Source organism: Palaemon carinicauda, chromosome 8, assembly GCF_036898095.1.
Source record: "Palaemon carinicauda isolate YSFRI2023 chromosome 8, ASM3689809v2, whole genome shotgun sequence".
Taxonomy (NCBI): domain Eukaryota; kingdom Metazoa; phylum Arthropoda; class Malacostraca; order Decapoda; family Palaemonidae; genus Palaemon; species Palaemon carinicauda.
The window spans coordinates 142486980-142510126 of NC_090732.1; the positions used below are offsets into that span (position 1 = coordinate 142486980).

At 39.2% G+C, this 23147-nt stretch overlaps 1 protein-coding gene across 1 annotated transcript in view; it reads right to left on the bottom strand.

Moving 5' to 3' along the window:
• Positions 1-14007: 14007 nt before the first annotated feature.
• LOC137646003 (nitric oxide synthase, salivary gland-like) overlaps positions 14008-23147 on the bottom strand; it is a 264792-nt gene continuing 255652 nt past the window's right edge. Inside the window, exons 25-26 of the mRNA XM_068379135.1 lie at positions 15896-16087; positions 14008-14565 (exon numbers count right to left, since the gene is read on the bottom strand). Coding sequence (XP_068235236.1) covers positions 14515-14565; positions 15896-16087 — 243 coding nt within the window. The 3' untranslated portion in view covers positions 14008-14514. The remainder of the gene's footprint in view (positions 14566-15895; positions 16088-23147) is intronic.

Consider the following 23147-nt stretch of genomic DNA (forward strand, 5'->3'; position numbering starts at 1 on the left):
TCCTGCTCACGTGGGTCCAGCATGTGCCGCGCATGCTGTGAGGGATCGTCAAGATCTATACCGCCTCCCGAACCGCGTCCAGATCGCTGTGAGGGAGCGATCTCGACGCTCGGTTCCATGACGAGCAACTCTCATGTCTAGCAGGAAGGGAAAACATAAAACGCCAACCTTGCGTAAACCGACAGCGAGGATAACACTTTTACCTCGCCTTTCCAATGGCGAGGGTGAGCGTACTGGGATACATCAACAGGATCGCTCGAGGGGACGTTCGTTCGCTGATCAAGGTTAACATCTCCCTTCCCCTTTCGACTTTCCTTCTCCCAGGGGTTGGGGAGCATGGAAGAGGTCCCGGGCTAGGAGTATGACGGACACGAACAAACGCACCCTCCACTGCAATGCGTCATTTTACGTGCCACTGAACAGTAGCTCTTTCAACTATTTCACATTACATCAAAATAGACCTGCCCATTGCGAGAGATTACTGTATACTCTTTTGCCAAGGGCTAGAAAGAAAATAAAATGTTATATGATTAATATTAGTATTCTCAAAATCAAAATATTAAATAACGATACAAGTATTGTGAACCAATAACGATCGTCAAGAGTACTACGTACAGTAAATTGACTGTACGCTCGTGAAATCTCTATATAAATTGAAAATTAACTAAAGGAAATATACTAATAGGACAAATATATACTTAAAAATATGACAAATTCGTAGATAATTCGTATTTTTCTTAACTATACAAACCTTATTTATTTAATAGGGGTATTACTTTCGGAGTAGCTGAAATGACGAGCCATTAAAATTTAACGAGGGTTTACTACCCACACCACTAGTCAGTGGGGGTAGGGGAGGGTAGCTTGCTACCCCCCTTACACACACCTGTGCTTGAGCTCCCTTTGCTTGGAGGTAGGACTGCAAGGGGGATAAGGGCTGGCAGGCAAGTTTGGTTAAATAGCTAAGGTTTGTATAGTTAGGAAAAATACAGATTATCTACGAATGTCATTTGTTCCGTAACGAATACAAACCACGCTACAGTATTTAATAGGGGTGACTCACCCATTAGGAAGGGTGGACGTCCCTGCCAGTCTGGATTTTTGGCTTTGCCCGGGGGCTCGTTATTTGAGTGTGTACGCACCCAAGAAATAAGGAGTCCCTGCACATCGCTAGAACCTTGCTACGCAAGGACTGCAGCCTACGCAAGCTGTGTGTGAAGGTATGAAGAAGTGTGGCTTGTCCTAGGAAGTTGTTCTGAAGTTCTTTATATGGAAACTTGTAGACTAGGACTTTCCCAATACCACCTTGTCAGGGTATGGGGACGTAACAGTATCAATCTTAATACTAGGAACACAAGGAAGCATGGTTTACCTGCAGTGGTTTGAGGTCAGCTATGTAGAAAACCCAGGATGCTGCTTTCCCAACGAGAGGGTAGGATGAAGAAAAGAATAAGAGCCAGTCAAATTTTTTCATTCACGCAGACTAAAACCGGGTAACAGTGCCCTCAACCTTCTGCTACTTGTCCAATAAGGAGCTTGAGGTATACAACCAGCTGTTGTGCAGCCACCACTGGACCGATAGAGATCGTATCGAGTTCCTGTGGGTCACGTCTTGCAGAAGAAGGTTGTGAAAGTCACCTGGAGCATTCACATCCTTTCTTGTAAAACCTACATCACAGAGTAATCTGCTAAGAAGGACCAGGGGCATAGTTATGCCCCTGACACTGTGAGTCGTCATGTCGAGATGATGTTTCGGTGATCCTCCTCTAGTCTCTCTCAGTGCTGACAAGAGGAGGGACCCGAGTGGGCTGTTGCCGTTTTCTTTAGGTAAAGTCTCATACCTTACCCTGGGTACAGTAATGGATGATCTGGATCGTCCGTTACCTAGTTGAGACGTGTAGAATCCGTCACCTCTGGAGACTGTGTCTGGTGACATACTCAGGGACGAAACTGAACATTGTCTTTTGCCCTTCTAAATAATGGGCGATGTCGAAAGAGAGACCATGAAGTTCCTTGACTCGTATGGTTGCTGTCCGAGTGTGTAGGAACATTGTGTTCTTAAATCAGGAGAAAATTTGTTGCCTGGTGAAGTGGAACACAAGGAGGTCCCTTTAGGGATCGGAGATTTGAACCATGTTCTGAGAGGAAGGTTTCAATTCCGACTGGAAAAAGGCAAGTTATAAGTCCGTATGAGTTAGTTAAAGTCTATCGATGAGCAGGTGTCCCTTTCTTTCAGTTTGAAGGTGAAGGATCAAGGTTGAGTGATCATCTTTACCTGTCGAAACTGAATAGGGGGTCTTTTCCTCTTGCATATACTTGAGGATTCCGCTATTGCTGGAATCGAGGTATCGAGTGGAGACACACTTTCACATGACGCCAACAACGCAAGACATGATACTGCCTGGTAGACTGATGCTGAGGAATTCCTCAGATATCTAGACAACCTTTTCGCAAAGAGGTATTGGGTAGTCTTCAGGCGTACAATCATAGCAAAGCTATAGGCTTGTGGTTGGTGTCGAAGTGGGTTGTCTGTTATGTGGAGAGGGTTCTCTTGGAGGCTCTATCAGGAGTTGCAAAAGGTTCGGAGACCGTTCTGCATAATGCCATAGCGGAGCTAGGAGAGTCCTTGAGAGGTTGACCGATGTTCTAGCTTTGTTGAGTGCCCTTCTCCAGATAAAACAGGGACGAGACGTAACGTCATTGTTGTACCCACCGTTGTTGCCCAAGAGCCTTGGGGTCTAGAGCTAGTGAGCAATGGTAGCCTGAGATTCAGGAGCGTTGCGAACAGACCCCCCAGTTGGAGGACCTCGTAAAGTCGGGACTTTGTTAGCTACATGGCGATCCAAAATCCATTCGGTATACCTTATCTGAGAGGCTGCGCACAGATTGTCGATGAGCACGTTCTTCCAGTCTGGAATGAAGTGGGCTGAAAGTGGTACCGAACGGACTTTGGCCCATCTTAGTGTTTATACTATTAGATGGGAAGAGGCTACAAGCCAGTTCCTACTTGCTTGTCGATGCGAGTCTCTGTATGGTGTGTGGTGTGTCATCCATCACATCACTGAGTGGTCTGTTAGGAACCAATGAGTCTGTTGAAGGACCGGAAAGTTGGCCTTCATCTCTTGAGAGATTTAAGTGAAGGTACCTTCGGGCTCTGTCCAGAGGGCTGAGGTCGTGTGGTGCAGCACTATGGTCCCTCCTTTCTTTTTTTCCGACTCAAGTCTCCTGGAATGGAAGTCGTTCTTGTTCCGAGAAGGTTTTTGTGGAGATTGGTGTTTAGAATCATTCCCAGATACACCATTCTCCTGGGAGGGAAGTAGGGAAGATTTCCGTAGGTTTACCCTGATCACTGAATCTTGGTAAAAAGACTTCAGAAGTTCCAGTGTTAATGCAAGGGTGCCACTGAGTCTGCTAAGGTCAGTCAGTCGTCCCGAGAGAGCGGAGACAGAGGCCGATCCTGTGAGACCAGGATGGGTGTAGTGGAAAGACCGAAGCACAGTGCCTTGAACTGGTGTTTCTTGTTTGCCTAGACTGAATCTTCCAACCTTCCTAGATGGATGGTTTGGACCTGAGAGTAAGTGTCCTTTAGGTCCAGTGTGCAAATGAAGACCTGAGGTCTTAAGCCTTGATCGAACTCCAACATGGTGTGGACATCGACCCAAAGGGACAGCTCCTTGGTGATCCTTTTGCATGGAAGATTGTCGACGCTGGAGTCTTGACTCGTGTCGTAAAGGATCAAGCGCGATACCCAGTGTAAGAATTCTTCTCTGAGAGAATTTCTTTAAAAGGAAGGCCACGCTTAGCCTTACCACGCGCCCTGATGGGATTGATGCTATTCCTTAGAATAGAATCAATCTGGTGAATGTTAATCAATGGTTAACCGCTGGGTATCATGGTTATTGTGCAGTTGGAGAGTGCTCGCAAGTAGTTCCCTGTTGGCAAGCCGTTGATGAGGGTTGTCGAACGTTTACCGATCACTTTAGTGTGATGGCCAATGGCCAGTAACGAGAAGTATGTTGTATAACTTCTGATCTAAGAACTATAGGAAGCGGTTGACTAGTAAGTTCGAGTCACGAACTTCTGGCAAATAACCGATGAATCGATGGTCTGTGAGCCAATGGTGAGTTTGAGATCAGCAAGCTGATTATGGTACCCCCCTGTTTGGTCAGAGATGAGCAAGCTGAAGATGGGCTGGTCAGAGATCAGCGAGCTGAGTTCAATGATCGAAGAAAGATGAGCTGCCCATCAGTGATCTAGTGATCAGCAAGTTGATGACTGGTTATTGACTAGCAATCGATGATTGGAAATGCTAGCAATTGGAGATCGTTAGTCATTGGAGGGACTAGAGGTCACAGATCAGCATTGAGCTAGCACTTGGCAATCTGGTGATCGGCGACCTAGCGATCAGTAAACTGTGAACTAGCCATAAGCAAACAGTGATCTAGAGATCAGTCTGTTGATGCTTTCCTGTTTGCTGCCGGTGGTCTGTCAAGGAAAAAAAAGAAACTTCAGAAGAGACAGGGACCAAGGATTCCCCGATCGATTCCCTTGTAGGATGGAATCTTCGGGATCTTGAATCCTTCTGTGGAGCCTTATTCCTCTTTTCCCGGTGGCAATGTTTATGTGCTTGAGGGGAGGAATGGGGCAATGGTGACCTGTCCAAAAAGTTTTATTCCTTTTTACTGACAATTGCGTGAGTGTGTAGGTGAGTCTGGAGTGATGGCACACAGGATGAAGCTGGTGCTTAATATCTGCCTGGAGAGCAGGCAAGTGCTGGTTCTTAGGCAAGAGCTGGTGCATTGGACCTGTGAGCCTTGACTCTTTGGCAAGAGCTGGCGGATGGATCCGGGACCATAACTGCGCAGGAGGGCGCAGGAAAGTGAGGAAGAGCACTGGCGTGCAGTAAGGCACTGTGTAGTTTTGTGCATTCTCCCTAAAATGCACCGAAGCGTGTGACTGGTTGCGCAAGAGTGGGAGCATTGGCACGTGCATGAGAGTACTACGTGGAGACTGTTGGCTCGTGCGTGCGGAAGACCATCGGTGTCCGCACGTTAGAAGACCGTCGGCGCACGCGGAAGGCTGTGTGCGCGCACTCAAGATTATTGAAGCGAGCACGCGCGAAGGCCGTCGGTACTGTTGGCGCACATGCAGGATACCATCAGCATCCGCACGCAGAAGAAAGTCGGCACACACACGCGCAATACTGTTGGTGTGTGCAAGCATCGGCGTGCGCGAAAGAGCATTGACGCTAGCACACGCAGAAAATCATTGGCGCGCGCGCGAGACTATCGGCGCACGCGGGAGACTAGCGGCACGCACGTGTGGAAAACTATCGGGGCGCACGCGCGCGGAAGACTATCGACGTGCGTACGAAAGACTATTGGTGTGCGCGGGAGACCATCGGTACCCTCACGCGGAAGATCATTGAAGCTCGCGCGCGGGAGACCGTCGGCGCTCGCGCGCGGAAGACCGTCAGCGCTCGCGCGCGGAAGATCGTCGGCGCCCGCGCGTGTAAGAATTTTGGTGAGTGCGCGGGAGACCATCGGTACCCAAGCGCGGAAGATCGTCGGAGCTCGCGCGCGTATATAAGAGCGCGCGCAGGAGACCATCGGTACCCGCGCGCGGAAGATCGTCAGCGCTCGTGCGCGTAAGTATGTTGGCAAGCGCACGCGCGGAAGACCATCGATACCCGCGTGCGGAAGATCGTCGGCGCTCGCGCACATAAGAATATCGGCGCGCACGCGAAGGTAACGCTAGTAGGTCAGCTGGTAGGTTCACCAGTGGCAGGACGATCAGGAACTGGGATGTGCCCTTTAAAAAAGGGCGAGCATCCACCGATGGGGACCGTAAGCAGGTCTGCGTTAGAGTCCAGGAGCGAAGTCCAAAGGACTTCGTTGCAGAGCAAGGTTATGCAGGTAGAACGGTAGGTCAGCTGGCAGGACGATCGGGAACTGGGATGTGCCCTTTGGATGGGCGAGCATCCACCGATGGGGACCGTAAAAGGTCCGTGTTAGAGTCCAGTACCGAAGTGCAAAGGACTACGTTGCAGCACAAGGTTGCGCTGGTAGATCAGTAGGTCAGCTGGCAGGACGATCAGGCTGTGCTGGAAGGTCTGCTTGATCCTCCGAAGAGGTGTCTCGCTCCGAGCCAAAGGTAAAGTGAGCTCAAGCACAGGTTTGTGGAAGGGGGGGGGGGGGGTAGCAAGCTACCCTCCCCTACCCCCTCTAACTAGCGGTGTGGGTAGTAAACCCTCGTTAAATTTTAATGGCTCGTCACTTCAGCTACGCCGAAAGTAATACCCCTATTAAATAGCGTGGTTTGTATTCCAGTTACGGAACAAAATATATTTCCCTACATTATAAAAATTAAAATACTTGTGCTTAGTAAGTTAATATTTTAAACATCTTTTGCAAAAAAAAAAAAAAAAAGAAAATAATTTTCATATTTGCAAGACATACTAAGTAGATTACATCATAGGATTGTGGCGTCATCGCGATGGCGGACTGATTTCCTTCAAGGCATTCAGATCTCGCCCTGCTAAGAGTCTAAGTTGCATAATTGTGACGTCATAATGTTTTAATGTTTTTCCTTCCATTATATCTTTAAGAGTTGTTCGTTAGTTAATAAAGTACAGTATGGGGAAAAAATTCCTTGATCCTATCCATTTCAATCTTACGAACATAGAAAAGAAAACAAATACACACATGCCCTCTACTACATACTGTGTGGGAATCAAGAGCAGCTTGAAAGCCAGTCTAGCCCTACACACAAAGTTTAACAACAGAGGAGCAATCTTGAAAATCAAGTTAAATTAAACTGTCCAAGTTGGACCAACAAAAAACTATCTTATTTCGTGTGAAAAGGAAAATCCAATATCTTCGATAGTTGAAAGGCAGCGAAAGCCATTAACAATAATTAGACTAAAGGTACTTTACCAAATTGTAGAATAAAGTAATATATCAGCGAAACGAATTTCCTAAGTGTTGACTCGATCAACGGCAGGGAATTTCTGAGGAATGTTGGGAATGGTTCTGGTAACCTATGAGAGATGGCACTCCTGTATGACCACCTATTGTCATGGCGGCTGTTGCCGCGATATTTGAATTTCTGCCGTGCGCACGACGAAACACGGGATTTAAGCTATATATATGTAACTATCAGGGAGGTTACATATTTGAAAATGGTGTTTATCTAGATATAAAATATGATACGAAGCTAGTTTTATGATTTAGTGTTACTTTGCCAGGTGGGAAGCCATCTTAGGCCCAGTAAACACTATGATTCATGTATCAGCCTCGTGGTCCAGTAGTGGTGTTGAAATAAATTACTAGTGGCCAAACTGTACAGTACTGCAACATTATTGAGCTGCTCACTTGTTTTTGCAAGCTATCTGCCTAGTGGCAGTTCAGCTTTCATTGAGAGAGAATGTATACTGATGATCTCTACCAAGAGACTACTGTTTTCATTATTTAGATTTTTATTACAATTAATAAAATTATTAAAATTGATTTTAAAAACAATAAAATTATTATTAAAAGTATTACTACTATTATATTTAAAATTAGCATTAAAATAAAATGAAGTGTTGGTTCTTGACCACTCAATGGAAGACAGCGAGTTAGCCATTGGCACAAGAGAGCTGAGCGAATGTCCTACTACTTTTAACGCTGACACCACAATGACCACTGACAAAGAAATCAGGAAGGCACATCAACAAGTTGGTGGTGCAGTTTCATGTTGAAAAATTGTTTTTCAACGTATCCATTCAATACTGCGCGCATCATGAATCATAGTGTGTACTGGGCTTTAAAGCAAGGTTAAAGAGGGTCTAAGGGGGGGGTGGGGCGGCAGCATATTGCTGTTAGATTAGGTGGGGAGCTTTAAGTTAGCTGGTAGTCTAAGGGGGATAGGTAAGAAACGTCAGTGTAAAGGGAGATAAGAAACGTCAGTGTAAAGGGAGATTACAGGGTTTCATTGTATATTATTACATCTCAATGTATCCTAGTATTCCAACTACTTTTTCTTATAGGAAAAATTACGCTCCCTTCGAAAATAACACTCGTTCCCGTCGCAAATGAATAGTTTCAGAAATATATATACATCTATATCCTCCGATAATGGGGGACCCCCAGTGGGAACTCGGGGTTTTGGGTGGGGAAAACATACTGGGGAATCGATATATAACCGTAATTCAGTCCTTTTCTTCTCTATACATTTCTTTCTGGTATTTATTATAACCGTAGGAAAAGACAAATCATCATACCTGGATATATTTGGGAGGAGCCGTTTCAAAGGTTTTTTCTTGTAGTAATACAGTAACCAGTGCTGCCAACGCCTGATGTAGATTAAATGTTAGCATTCCATACCTGATGTAGTTTAAATGTTAGCGTTTCATGCTAACATTAGCACCCATTTGTTCGTTTGTTCGTTCGCCCCACCTTCCGTCCTTCGTTTCTCTCCATTATTACTCTTTTTATTACCGTATTATTTTCTCATTTTATATTCCCATTCAATATAATTTATCATACATTCCATTTTACCTTCCTATATTGGGTTTATTTGTTTTGTTATTTCCTTTCCCATTTGTACATACGTTCGTTTCATCAGTTTCCGACCTGCGCATATATCCCCCCGCCCCCTACGCAGGAGTTTCCACTCCCCCTTTTACTCTTTTTATTAGTGTTATTTTCTCATATTTTATTCCCATTCAATATTATTTATCATTCATTCCATTTTACCTTCCTATATTGGTTTTATTTGTTGGGTTATTTCTTTATCCCTTCCCGGTTTCACATAAATACTTACCCTGGACTAGTTTTTTTATCCAGTTAATTCTCGGTATGATCTCCTCATTTTATATTCCCATTCACTATTATTTAACGTTCATTCCATTTTATCTTCCTATATTGTTTGTATTTATTTTTGTTGGTTAGTTCCTTTTCTCTCCTCTGTGTCTTATAAAACTTTTCTTTCGTCTAGTTTCCGTAATTAGTTCATTCATGTTTTCTCTTTTGTTCGTTGTTTTTCCCTTAACCAATCATCACTCTAGGCCTAATCAGATATCTCCCTACCCCCCCCCCCCCCTCTTCCTTTATCTCTGTATGCGCTGATTTCCGACCCATTGTTCCCCTGCCTTTCCCGTTTTAACCTTTGACCTAGTTACTCGTCCTTCGTTACTAGTGCGTTATTTTTTCCCGTATTTTGAGATGGAACATATTATAGAAACTTGTACCGGTTGCAACATTCCGTATCTAAAAGCAGTGGCTCAATTCCATGGTGATTTTGTTGATAATTCAGGTTATGTTGACCATTTCCTTAAATCTCACAATGTTATTCCTCAACGTTTAAACTGCCCCTAGTGTCGTGCGCTTTTGTCTCTTCCTTCCGAGTCCAGCAAGTTTCGACGTTTCCTTCATAAAAGTAAGTCATTCCTCAATAGTCATTATTCGTGTTTTGTGACCGGGGTTCTTCTAGGCAAGGTTAGGTGGGTTTGTTAGGTTCTGTGGCCTTTCTGTACTTTTTATATGGAGAAATTATTGAATATATCTGAGGAGATATTTAGCAGTTCTAGCTCTAGTAATGCCATCGTGTCGTTGGTAGTTCTGTGTACTATTCGTCTCCGTTGGTAGTACTGTGTATCAAGGTAAGTCATTCCCCCATTCTTATTATATGTGTTTTGTGACCGGGGTACTTCTAGGCAAGGTTAGGTGGGTTTGTTAGGTTCTGTGGCCTTTTGGTACTCTTTATTTATTGTGTAATAGTTTTATGGAAGTATTATTTAGTTTACGTATGGAAAAATTTATTTCTACCTCTAGTAATGACATCGTGCCGTTGGTAACACTGTGTACCATTCGTCATCGTTGGTAGTTCTGTCAACCATTGGTAACGTTGCTAATGTTATCGTCCCCGACATCTGTTGTTTATATATTTTAACTCAGTATATATGTCAACAGTGTTAATATTTATATGGTTCATTTGTATTGTATTTCATTGTGTGATTTCGTACAGGAAATATATGATTTCCTATAGTAGATATCGTGATTTAACTGGTTTTCTCATTCATTTCATCCGTAATAACATCAACCAATTCGTCAACTTAAAACTAACCGAATTGGTTGATCTGTTTGTTTGCGATTGAAATGGTTATCAAAATCGGTTAAATCTCGTTATTTGCTATAGGAAATCATATATTTCTTGTGCGTAGTCACACGATGTAATAATATACAAAATTACCGATTACAGGCCCTGGTAGGTGAGGATATGGCAGTATAAGGGGAGGTTGCAGGCCCCAATAGGTAAGGATAGGACTACATCTTTTAGGTTAGGTTGGGTGGGGAACTTTAGGTTAGTTGGTGTTCGTGTGTTTGATTCCCTTATACAGTACAATGTGATTTTCCTGTCACAACATCTGAAATTAGTACAATCGAATACACTTCGATTGGCTATAATTCTACGACAAACAAGGCTTCAAAATAACTTACGATAATCTATCCATATAGGCTACAGTGGGTTGGTTATACAGCAACCAAATAATCAAATGACAAACCTTTCCCTAGAGTTCATGCAACAATACAAGAAAATAACCTTATGAGAACATGGAGGTATCGCATTTGTCAGTTGTCAATATTTTTTTTTACCGTTTTCTATCGTTAACGTTGGGCACTAACACTAAATCACAATTGACTAATAGTATGTAAGTTTGTAAGTTGTAACTGTTACTGTGATGGCGTGACGGGAAGTTTATTTCTTCTTCTTCTTCAATTTTTAATAGATCAGACACAATCCTTGGAGCTAACGTACTCTCCTGTAAATATACAAAATAAAACATTAGATTTAATCAATACAGTTGAGAAATTTTAGTGTTAGTCTGTTAGTAAATGTTAACTCCTTCACCGAATGGAATGAATGATATGTTAACTCGCCCACATGAGGATCAATACCTTTTATTAAAACAATATCCACGCTCTCCCTTCCATTGATATTGTTTTTATAGTGCAAATATATCACACACTTCTTAAAAAGCAATTACATTAATCTATATTTAAAACAACCTCCTGTGGTTTCTCTATTGCAAAATCGTTGCACTAAATGTAGTCTCTTAACAAAAGAACATTTATGTGGGGTTGGATACTAAATTTAATCCTTATTCCTCTGTTGGGTAGTTCATTTTACAGATGTTAATGTGTTCAGCAAATTTGTTTTAGTTAGAAATGTTATAGAAGGAGTTTTTACCACTCATGTGCATCCTTTTTTCCATGATTTCCTAATAGATTATTTAGCGAGCAATTCAATATGAGTCCTATTAATTTTACTCATAGATCCTTTCTTTGCAGATTATATTTCTTACAATTTATCATTACGTGTGAAATGTCCTCCACTACATTGTATGTGCTACTTGAGGTGGTATTTGTCATCTGAAGTTTATATAAATATGCATCTACTATAACATGTCCAATTCTCAAATTTCCCCTTGAGGTTTCTATTTTCTACTTCCACAATAAGCTGTCTCCTAATTTTCTATATTACGTTTAAACGTACCGAGCTACTTACTTGATTTAATAACATCCCATTCCATTTGCCTATGATTTTTTTTTTCGATAATGTTGTTTTCTTCTCTGTCATCGACAAGTGGTTGTTGATAGTAGCCTACAGGGTTTGTTTGGTCCTTGTCAAGAGGTTGCGTGACTTGCGTCTGCCAATTTGTTCCCCAGGATTCCTTTGTGGCTTGGAATCCACTGCAGTTTTCCTCATCATGAGTGTTGTCCGTTACTTTCGCCAGTTCTTGGAAGGTACGCCCTTTGTCATTCGCACGGGACCACATGCCTCTGGTGAACTGCAGTTTTACAAAATCATAATTGCTTTCATTTCGATTAGCATCTTCTGTATATTGTGCACTAGTGCTTTGAATCTTTTTGTATGATTATTTATCATTGAAATGGCGAACAAGGAATCCCTGTCCGTTTCAGCGCTTCGTATATAACAAATAACTCAGCACCCATGACCGAGTCTGAAATTACTGGTGTACCTTTGCAGCATATATTATTAAATCCTCCACCAAATTAAATGGAAGATCTTGTTCACAAATAAATTTTCAGCCATAACAACCTACCTTATTTATACTTCTGTTTTTCAGAGGTAGGTACATATTGGCCTTCTCATAATGAAGAAACTATAAATACAGTAGATCTTGCCTTATGATAAATTGATTAAATGTTCCTTTAATGTGAGATGCTCTTCCCTCGATAACTTTAGAACAAACAGAACAAAAGCCTTCTTTGGACGCACTTTAATTTATGATCTTGCCTCCAGTCGTCCTTAAATTTCCACAAATCTTGTTTTGCCCTTTGCAGTGGTGGATTTGCACTCGGCATCCAATGTTGGAGTTTGAAATGAATGATAGGAGTCTTTTCTCTTTTTATCGCCTCACTTACCCCAAGCCTCTATTGAGTTAAATAAATAATTAAAAAATAAAAACATTAGCTTGACTATGGTAGGTAGGTCAGGGCACCAGCCACCCGCTGAGATACTACCACTAGAGTTATGGAGTCCTTTGACTGGCCGAGCAGTACATTGGATTCTTCTCTCTGGTTAAGGATAATTTTCCCTTTGCCTACACTTAGAGCGAATAGTCTGGCCTATTCTTTACTCATCCTCCTCTGTCCTTATACACATGAAAACACCGAGATTACCAAATAATTCTTCTTTTCTCAAGGGGTTAGCTTTTGCACTGTAATTATTCAGTGGAAACTTTCCTCTAGATGAGGGTAGAAGAGACTCTTTAGCTATGGTAAACAGCTCTTCTAGGAGAAGGACACGCCCAAATCAAACCATTGGTCACTAGTGTTGGGTAGTTCCATAGTCTTCCACTGTCTTGGGTTAGAGTTCTCTTGCTTGAGGGTACACTCGGGCACGCTATTCTTTTTTCTACTGTTTTGTTAGTTTTTTATAGTTATATAGATATTTATTCTAATATTACTGTTCTTTAAATACTTTATTTTTCCTTGTTTCCTTTCCTCACTGGGCTATTTTCCCTGTTGGAGCTCCTTGGCTTATAGCATCCTGAGGTTCCAACTAGGGTTGTAGTGTAGCATATTTCACTGTACATTATTTAGATAAAATTCTAACGAACCTAAAAATCTAATGGCTAATTAAAGTTTAAGGTAAGCCCCAGTATTTATCTATAAAAAATATTAAATTATCAATACTCACCTCATTTATGGACCCGATGTGCGTTAGGTCATTAATCTCTCTTGACAATTAATCTCTCAGGCAATTAGTTGGCTTTACACTCAAACTTCACTAAAAAAAATAACAAATTTAAAATTGAAAACATGCATTACCTCAGCATTCATTTTAAGAGTAGCAAACTAGCTAGCATATTTACATTTGCACAGACAGTGGGCACTAATGATAAATTGTGAATTTACTAAGCCTTTAACTACATCGATAGTTTTAATTTTATGCACGTTTTAAAAACTAATAGTCATGTAATTCAAGAAAACTGTAACTGTCAAACGAAGAAAACAGGTTAAACCAAATATATCAAAATATGAACAACATTTAGCCCATTCTTTTTAGATTAAACACGAAATATGATGGGGGAGGGTGAGTAAATGTCCCGTGTCTGCAGCCAGTTCTTGGAGTAATAGTCGTTTTTTCTCATTACGGCGAAGACAGAAATCCGTGTAGCCTACTCATATACGCATACGTCTATTTTAACAAAATTAAACATCTGAAATTTTAGATCAGTTCACGAATAAAACAAAACATTATTGTAGTCGTATATTTCTAAAGCAGGTGGTTATCAATAACAGTGGTAAAACTGGATTTCTTTTTCCTACTGTAATTATTGCCAGAGACAAGCTTTGGGTATCATAAAAGAACATTTTTATAGTGCTTGAAGAAAATGATAGAAATCTTAAACATCTTGTTATATTCAGCGAAAGACTTTCCAAGAGGTTAGCCTTGTTACATGATATCTCCTCCGTGTTCACCCGAAAAAAGAAAAAAAAAAAACTTGTAAATAAAATTCCGAAATCCTAATCCCATTACAGGTATAAGTAATACACATCCTTTTTTCTTAATGTTCAAGAAACCACACATGAAAGTACAAAAATATATTTGATATAGTGATGTTTACCTTTATATAAATAAACAAATATTTTCGAAGGTACAGTATAGAGAGTAAAGCTTACACCTCTGATGATTAAAACTGTACAGTCACTTCACAGCTCACACTATTTTGCCTATTTGGCAGTAAACAGCACTAGGCATATTTGACAAGTTAAGAAGGCCACTCTTTGCTTCATTATTCTTATATAAAATCTTTTAAAAGTAGGCCTACGTTTGTACTTTGGTCAAACATAACCGTGCATAAAATTTTGGTAGAATTTATAGAGGCTCAAGATATTCTTCATCGGGGAATGAAAAATGTGAGACGTATTGGTTCTCTCTCCCAAACGAAATGCTCATCAGTTCAAGTCTCCTCCTCTGCTATATATTATACTTCCTCTGCTAAGACGGCGAACCGTTACCAAAGATGTCCTCGTGGTAGCGATGCTCATCCTGTGAGGGATTAAATTTTTAATTAAAATTAGGTAATAATAAAAGATACTGTACTGCCAGTGTTCACTTCGTTTCACACATTTACCGTTTTACCAATTTTGTATTTTACAACACGTGTGCTTCTTGTATTTTCTGATTCAAATGATAATCGTCTCGTAAAGTTCGTGACTGGAATATCTCTCTCGGTGATCAAATGAATAAAGTAGCAAGAAACGCTAGATATCACCTTAGAAACATTGATTTTGTAAAGAAGTATCTGGATGAATATTCTACAAAGGAACTTGTGATAAACTGTGTTATTACCAGGATTTCCTAATGTAACTCCATCTACTACAATCTACCCAAAGAACAATTACAAGAAATAAACAAAGGAGCAAGATCGATAAAAAGGTGCCCCACCCCGAGAAAAGATTACTCATATAGGCTACTAATTGAAATACAATGGCCGCCTGTTAATATTAAAGCTAGAATGGAGTTTAGGATATGTGCAATAACTCATCGTTATCGAAACCGGACGTCTAAAATTTCCAAGAGAGTTGCTACACATCGTGTAGCCAACGATTCATGTCGACACGAGAAAAGTTACAGATGGTTTCAAGTTATTGGGGCAAAGATGTATCATGTATGTTTACTGTAGGTTCTAGAATCTAGAGCTTTCAAGTATGTGGCCCCATGACTCTAGAGTAAAACAAGCTCCCACTAGGCATCCGAAAGACTGTAGATATTAAGGCTTTCAAGAAGAAACTTTAGACTTCTTTCTTTCCTAAGTGCTTCGAAAATGTGAATTTGATAATTTACAAGAAATGGGCTAAGTGATAAATACCCAAAAATGTATATGACAAACCGAACAGTAGTGCGCAGGGTTTTCCTATGTAATACTGTAGGACCAGGAAAATAGCCTTTAAAGTTAGTAAGTAAAGCAACAATGGCAAGGTGTCGTGACCTGATGCAATTCTGCTATTTCCCCTGGCCTGATTATACAAAGATGATTACGAATTGGAGTCTGCTTATAAAAAAGAAATTTTCATTTTATGCAACTCGAACAGTAAATGAGAACATTATTTGTTTTTAAATTATTTATGTAAGTAAAAATAAGAAAACCTGTAGTTGTATAATTAATTACATTCATGAAGGAGACTGACATTTTCTTGTTGCTAAACGATTGGTCTTTGATATTTGAAAACGAAAACAATTCCTGTAATGAATAACACTTTTTTTTCCTTTGTATTTCTAGGTAAAGGCGTGAATGATTCAATTAAATTCATTTATGTCTCCGCTGGCTATCAATGAAAAGTGAAAAAAAAAGGAAAGCGTTATAGATAATATATACCTTCATTTTCTGAATAAGATTCTTGGCTTGTCCCACAGTCTTCCTGCCATGATCTTGAACGATGGAGAGGAGACTCTCAGAGACACCGTCCGCCATACTTTCACTCCCACAGATGTAGACGTGACCAGACTTCTGCACCAGCTGCTTGTACACTTCCTTACCGTTCAAGAGCAACAGATCCTGAACGTAAGCCTGAAAAGGATTATGAGTTTTTATAAGATCAATGAAATGGAGAAGTTTACTGACGTGTATTTTCAGTGATATATATATATATATATATATATATATATATATATATATATATATATATATATATGTGTGTGTGTGTGTGTGTGTGTGTGTGTGTGTGTAAGCGAGTGTGTGTAAGGCTAACCTACAAGATTTATAAGAAATAATAGAGGAGGAGAGACATAAAAAGGTTGGAGAAATTCATAACGGAATATTAATCAGAGTAAAAGCATAAACTTAGTTGTTAAACAGTCATTTAAGACTGCTTGGCGGAGTTTATGAGCTTATACAGTACAACAGTCATACCGAGAATAGCCATAACATTAACGGCCAAGTTTTTAGTAACAGGATAATAATCACAGTGTGGATTATCTGAAGTTTGGTGGAAGTTAATCACATGAACAATCACCTGATCGATCCATGCGATATATATATATATATATATATATATATATATATATATATATATATATATATATATATATATATATATATATATATATATATATATATATATATATATATATATGGAAATCAGTCAGATCTCTTTTTTTGCGAGTTTTACCAACACCTTAGCTCCCATTCATCAGGTTTTGCCTCTTCACGCCACATTAAAAAAAAATAATCTTGTAATTATTCTAGGAGTCGCTTCCTTTTCGGCCAATATCATCTCAGCAGCTATTCCATCGTATCCAGGGGCTTTCCATCTCTCCAGTTTTTAATGATAGCTTCGACTTCAAACACACTGAATTCATTCATGAGCACATCAAGGTCTTCCTCAGCTTCAGACCGTATATCAAGCAAATTATTCCCTTTTCATCTCCTATTCATGACCTCACTAATGTGTTCCATCCAACGTCGCCTTTCTTCATCTTCTGTTGTTATAACAAATCCACCACACTTAGGTCAGTTGTCATGAAAATATATAGTATGCTCATTCTAAAGAGACTGGAGAGAAAGATTCATAAAAAGCTGAGAGATGTACAAGCAGGAATTAAGAAAGGTAGAAGTTGTACAGAACAAATTTTCATTTTAAGACATGTGCAGCAATGTGTATAATATAGAAATCCACTTTTGTTGGTATTTGTGGAATATGAAAAACCCGGCCAATTTTGTAGAGAGTCCTGTCAAACGAATTTCCAGTAAACAGTGTACTCCAAGGGAAAGTGTTGTCCCCTGTGTTGTTTATCCTCATCGTGCATTTTTAATGTATAGAACAGTTGGGGATAGTGGAGAAGGATTGGACTGGAATGGTAACAGGAAATTAGTTGAGGTAAAGTATGCTGAGGACGCTGTCCTTATTAACAGAACACCACAAGACTTGCAAAGCCTGCTTATTAAAATTCATGAAATATTACACGAAGTTGGCCTCAAGATAAATAAAATAAATTCTAAGAGGATGAGAACAGAATATGCAATGGAAGATGAAATATCATTGGAAGGAGAAAGGATTAATGAGGTGGAATCATTTAAATATTTAGGAACTATGGTCTCTAATACAGGATTTTTACAATTTGGGTGTAATGAAAGATTGAAAAAAAGCAAATCAGAAAATGGCTAAGTTAAGTAAAGTTTGGAAATCAAATTGCCTAAAATTACATATAAAAATCAGGCTATATATCAGTTTAGTAAGATCGGTGTTACTGCATGGACATGAGTCGTGGTATCACAATGAAACAACATCCAACAGATTTCGTAGATTTGAGAACAAAGCCCTTAGAAGGATATTTGGAGTTAAATGGCAGGACATGATTAGAAATGAAACTACACGAGAGTGCCGTATGTGGATGAGATCATGGTGAGGAGTAGATGGAGATGGTTTGGGCATGCTCTTCACACTCCCCAAGAAAGATTACTTCACCAAACGTTTAGCTGGACTCCACAAAGAACTAGAAGAGTTAGAAGACCCAGGCCTACATGGCTGAGGACTATGAAACGAGAAGTAAGAGATGATGAATGAGAAGTATTGATTTAAAAGCTCAAGATAGAGATGACTAGCGAAATCTAACAAGAACCCTTTTGCGTCAATAGGCGTAGAAGGAGATGATGATGATGATGATGATGATTATATATATATACTGTATATACATACATATATATATATATATATATATATATATATATATATATATATATATATATATATATATTATATATATATTACATAAATTCATATATAAAGCCAGCCATTTGTTCTCTGTTATATAGGGGAGATAGATTTATGTATGTATGTGAATATATGTCAAGCTATCCTTAACTAAGAGGTGCCTTCAGAAAAAAAAAATATATATATATCACCCATAACAACTTTGATCCTTTACTTGCCAACTACACGGAGGAACTCCCTTTATATTTGTCGCTACATATATCTATAGAAAAGCTCAATAGCAATAGGTCTTAGTGTTTTCCCATCTTCAAAAATTTCTGAATTATTAGTCTTCTTTTATTATGATATCCTAGTTAGTATACGATCCCCACAAATGAATTTGCACGGCCCGCAATTACTCACACATATTATGCGTATGGGATATCAGAAGTGAAATAAAGCAGTCATTGAGAGCATTTTGACCCACGTTTCGACGTCCGGGTCATAAAAGCACGTCATTCATTTCTTTAATTTCAATGTTTTTATAGTGCACAGCTCAACATTACCTCTTGCCAGTACAAGTTGGTGACCTGGGAAGGGGGCCCGAGGGCTTGGACCCGGATAGGGGTTGTGACCTGGGAACTTCTAGGTTAGGTTAGGTGGGTTGGTTAGGATCTGTACCCCTTTTATATAGTGTAAAGGGTATTTGGATTCACTGCGAATTTTCACATGTTTTTTTCAGGCAGCACTACAATCTTCAAACCAATTAATGCTCTTCCGATGTAACATTAATACTTAAACATTATAATGCGTTAGCCATACACTTTTAAACGCGTCTATGATCCATGTACAGTACTAATAAAATTATTCATCACCATAATCAGCCGTTACTAGTTCACTGTAGAACAAAGGGCTCAGAAATTTCTTTCCACTTGCGTCTGTTTATAGTCTTTTATGCCAGTCCACACCCGTAAACTTTCTTAGTACGTCAAAACATCGTCTTCTCTACCTTCCCCAGGTTCTCTTACAACCTCTAGGGACCCAATTTTGTTATTCTTAATGTTCATTTATTATCTGTCATTCTCATTATATCCCCTGCACATTTCTTTTTCGTATATGTTGTTAGAATATCCTCTACTTTAGTTTGCCCTCGTATACATGCTCCTCTTTTTCTGTCTCGTAAGTGTATTCCCATCATTATTCTTTCCATAGCTCTTTGAGTTGTAACTATTGCTCATGTTCTAGGACTACGGCTCCAAATTTCTGATGCATAAGATACAACTGGTAGGACCATCTGATAAAAAAAACTTTTCTTTTTAGAGAAAGTGGAATTTTGCATTTCACAATCTAATTTCGTTTACAAAAACCTTTATATCCCATGCTTATCCTTCTTTTAATTTCGGTCTCGTGTTCTGGGGAAGCACTTACTGTCTGTCCTTGGTACGTGTATTCATTAATAATCTATAGAAGTTCGTCCATAACTCTTATTTATTATCCTTTCGCATTTTCTTTGAACATTATCTTAGTTTTACTCATATTAATTTAGTCCTTTCTTCCTGCTTTCAAATCTTCTATCATCTTTTGCAATTCCTCCCCTGATTCACTAAATAGAGCTATGTCAACTCCAAATCTTAAGTTGTTAAGGTGTTCCACATTAATACTAATTCCTACATTTTCCCAATCTAAATGTTTAAAAACGTTTTCTAGACATGCTGTGAATAATTTAGGAGAGATGGGATCTCCTTATCTAACTCCTTTCTCAATCGGAGTTTTTCACTATCTTTAGTTTTAGGATTGTTGTACTTCCTGTATCGATATCTTCAAGTGTTATAACATAAGAGTCATCTATTCCTTGTCTCTGAAGGGCTTTTATTACTGCCGAGGTTTTGACAGAATCAAAGCTTTCTCATGGTCTACAAATGCCATACATTATGGTTTGTCATATTCTGTTGATTCTTTTCCATTAACTGGTTAACTACATGGATATGGTCAGTTGTTAAATACCCACTTCTAAAACCTGTCTGCTCTCTTGGTTGATTAAAGTCTAGCTGTTTTTCCATTCGGCCTAATACGATCTTTTTGAATATTCTTTATATTCAGGAGAGTAACCTTATAGCATGGTAATTTTTCTTTGTGTCCACCTTTTTGTGATTTAGTATAATGATAAAGTCTTTCCACGTTGTAGATATAGAACATTCTTGCAGACATTTGGTGTAGAGTTCAGCCACTTTTACTACTATGAAATCTCCTCCATCTATTATCAAATCAATTGTTCGGCCATCTTTGCCTGCGGCTTTGCAACTTTTCATGCCTTTTAATGCTTCCTTTACTTCTATTGTCACGTTTCGTACCAGTTCAGGTGTCTTATTATTTCTATTGACAAAATTATTTCTTATATCACTACTGTATAGCATTTTACAGAAATCCTCTGCAATTTTGATAACTCCATCTTTACTGTTGATAATATTTCCATTTTCATCCTTTAAAGCAAACAACTGTTGGCGTCCCGTTCCAAGGTTTTTTTTGATGAAAATTAAGATATCAAAATATTAATTCTTGATGGATTTTTTTTTTCTTTTCTCTCTCTCTCTCTCTCTCTCTCTCTCTCTCTCTCTCTCTCTCTCTCTCTCTCTCTCTCTCTCTCTCTCTCTATTATTTTTAAGTAATATAAGAGGAGGGAAGTTCGAATACATAATTACAGTATATTTACAAGACCATGGACGCTTTCATAAAAGTAAATACAACAAACAGAAATAGATGGAAATAGACAATTTACACTTTTATAGGTAGTAGATTGGCCAGGGAACCAGCCGCCCATTGAGATACTACCGCTAGACACTTATTGGGTCCTTTAACTGGCCAGACAGTACTACATTGGATTACTCTCTCTGGTTACGGCTTATTTTTTCTTTGCCTTCACTTATACCGTATAGTCTGGCCTATTCTTTCCACATTCTCCTCTGTCGTTATACCCCTGACAACACTGAGATTACCAAACCATTCTTCTTCGCTCAAGGGGTTAACTACTGCACAGTAATTGTTCAGGGGCTACTTTCCTCTTGGTAAGGGTAGAAGAGACTCTTCAGCTATGGTAAGCAGCTCTTCTAGGATAAGGACACCAAAATTAAACCAATATTCTCTAGTCCGTGGTAGTACCATAGCCTCTGTACCATGGTCTTCCACTGTCTTGGGTATAGTGCTCTTGTTTCATATTTTTCTCTTCTTGTTTTTTGAAGTTTTTGTAGCTAATATATGAAAGATCGATTTTAATGTTGTTGCGCTTCTTGAAATATTTTATTCTAATTGTTCATTACTTCTGTAGTGTATTAATATCCTTGTTCCTTTCCTCATGGGCTAATTTTCCCTGTTGGAGCCCTTGGGCTTATATCATCTTGCTTTTCCAACTAGGGTAATTAATTAGTTGCTATTATTATTATTATTATTATTATTATTATTATTATTATTACTATCCAAGCTACAACCCTAGTTGGAAAAGCAAGATGCTATAAGCCCAGGGGCTCCAACAGGGAAAAATAGCCCAGTGAGGAAAGGAAATAAGGAAATAAATAAATGAAGAGAACAAATTAACAATAAATCATTCTAAAATAAGAAACAACGTCAAAACAGACATGTCATATAATAAACTATCAACAACATCAAAAACAAATATGTCATAAATAAACTATAAAAAGACTATGTCCGCCTGGTCAACAAAAAAGCATTTGCTCCAACTTTGAACTTTTGAAGTTCTACTGATTCAACCACCCGGTTAGGAAGATCATTCCACAACTTGGTCACAGCTGGAATAAAACTTCTAGAATACTGCGTAGTATTGAGCCTCGTGATGGAGAAGGCCTGGCTATTAGAATTAACTGCCTGCCTAGTATTACGAACAGGATAGAATTGTCCAGGGAGATCTGAATGTAAAGGATGGTCAGAGTTGTGAAAAATCTTATGCAACATACATAATGAACTAATTGAACGACGGTGCCAGAGATTAATATCTAGATCAGGAATAAGAAATTTAATAGACCGTAAGTTTCTGTCCAACAAATTAAGATGAGAATCAGCAGCTGAAGACCAGACAGGAGAACAATACTCAAAACAAGGTAGAATGAAAGAATTAAAACACTTCTTCAGAATAGATTGATCACCGAAAATCTTGAAAGACTTTCTCAATAAGCCTATTTTTTTGTGAAATTGAAGAAGACACAGACCTTATATGTTTCTCAAAAGTAAATTTACTGTCGAGAATCACACCTAAAATTTTGAAAGAGTCATACATATTTAAAGAAACATTATCAATACTGAGATCCGGATGTTGAGGAACCACCGTCCTTGACCTACTTACAATCGTACTTTGAGTTTTGTTAGGATTCAACTTCATACCCCATAATTTGCACCATGCACTAATTCTAGCTAAATCTCTATTAAGGGATTCACCAACCCTAGATCTACATTCAGGGGATGGAATTGATGCAAAGAGAGTAGCATCATCTGCATATGCAACAAGCTTGTTTTCTAGGCCAAACCACATGTCATGTGTATATAGTATGAAAAGTAATGGGCCAAGAACACTACCCTGTGGAACACCGGATATCACATTCCTATAATCACTATGGTGCCCATCAACAACAACTCTTTGAGATCTATTACTTAAAAAATCAATAATAATGCTAAGAAACGACCCACCCACTCCCAACTGTTTCAGTTTGAAAACAAGGGCCTCATGATTAACACGGTCAAAGGCAGCACTAAAATCAAGGCCAATCATACGAACTTCCCGACCACAATCAAGAATTTCTGTACAGCATTGGAGATTGTAAGAAGGGCATCACATGCTCCAAGGCCTTTACGAAAACCAAATTGCAAACTAGGGAAGAGATGATTACCTTTAGCAAACCTATTAAGACGTTTTGCCAGAAGACGTTCAAAAAC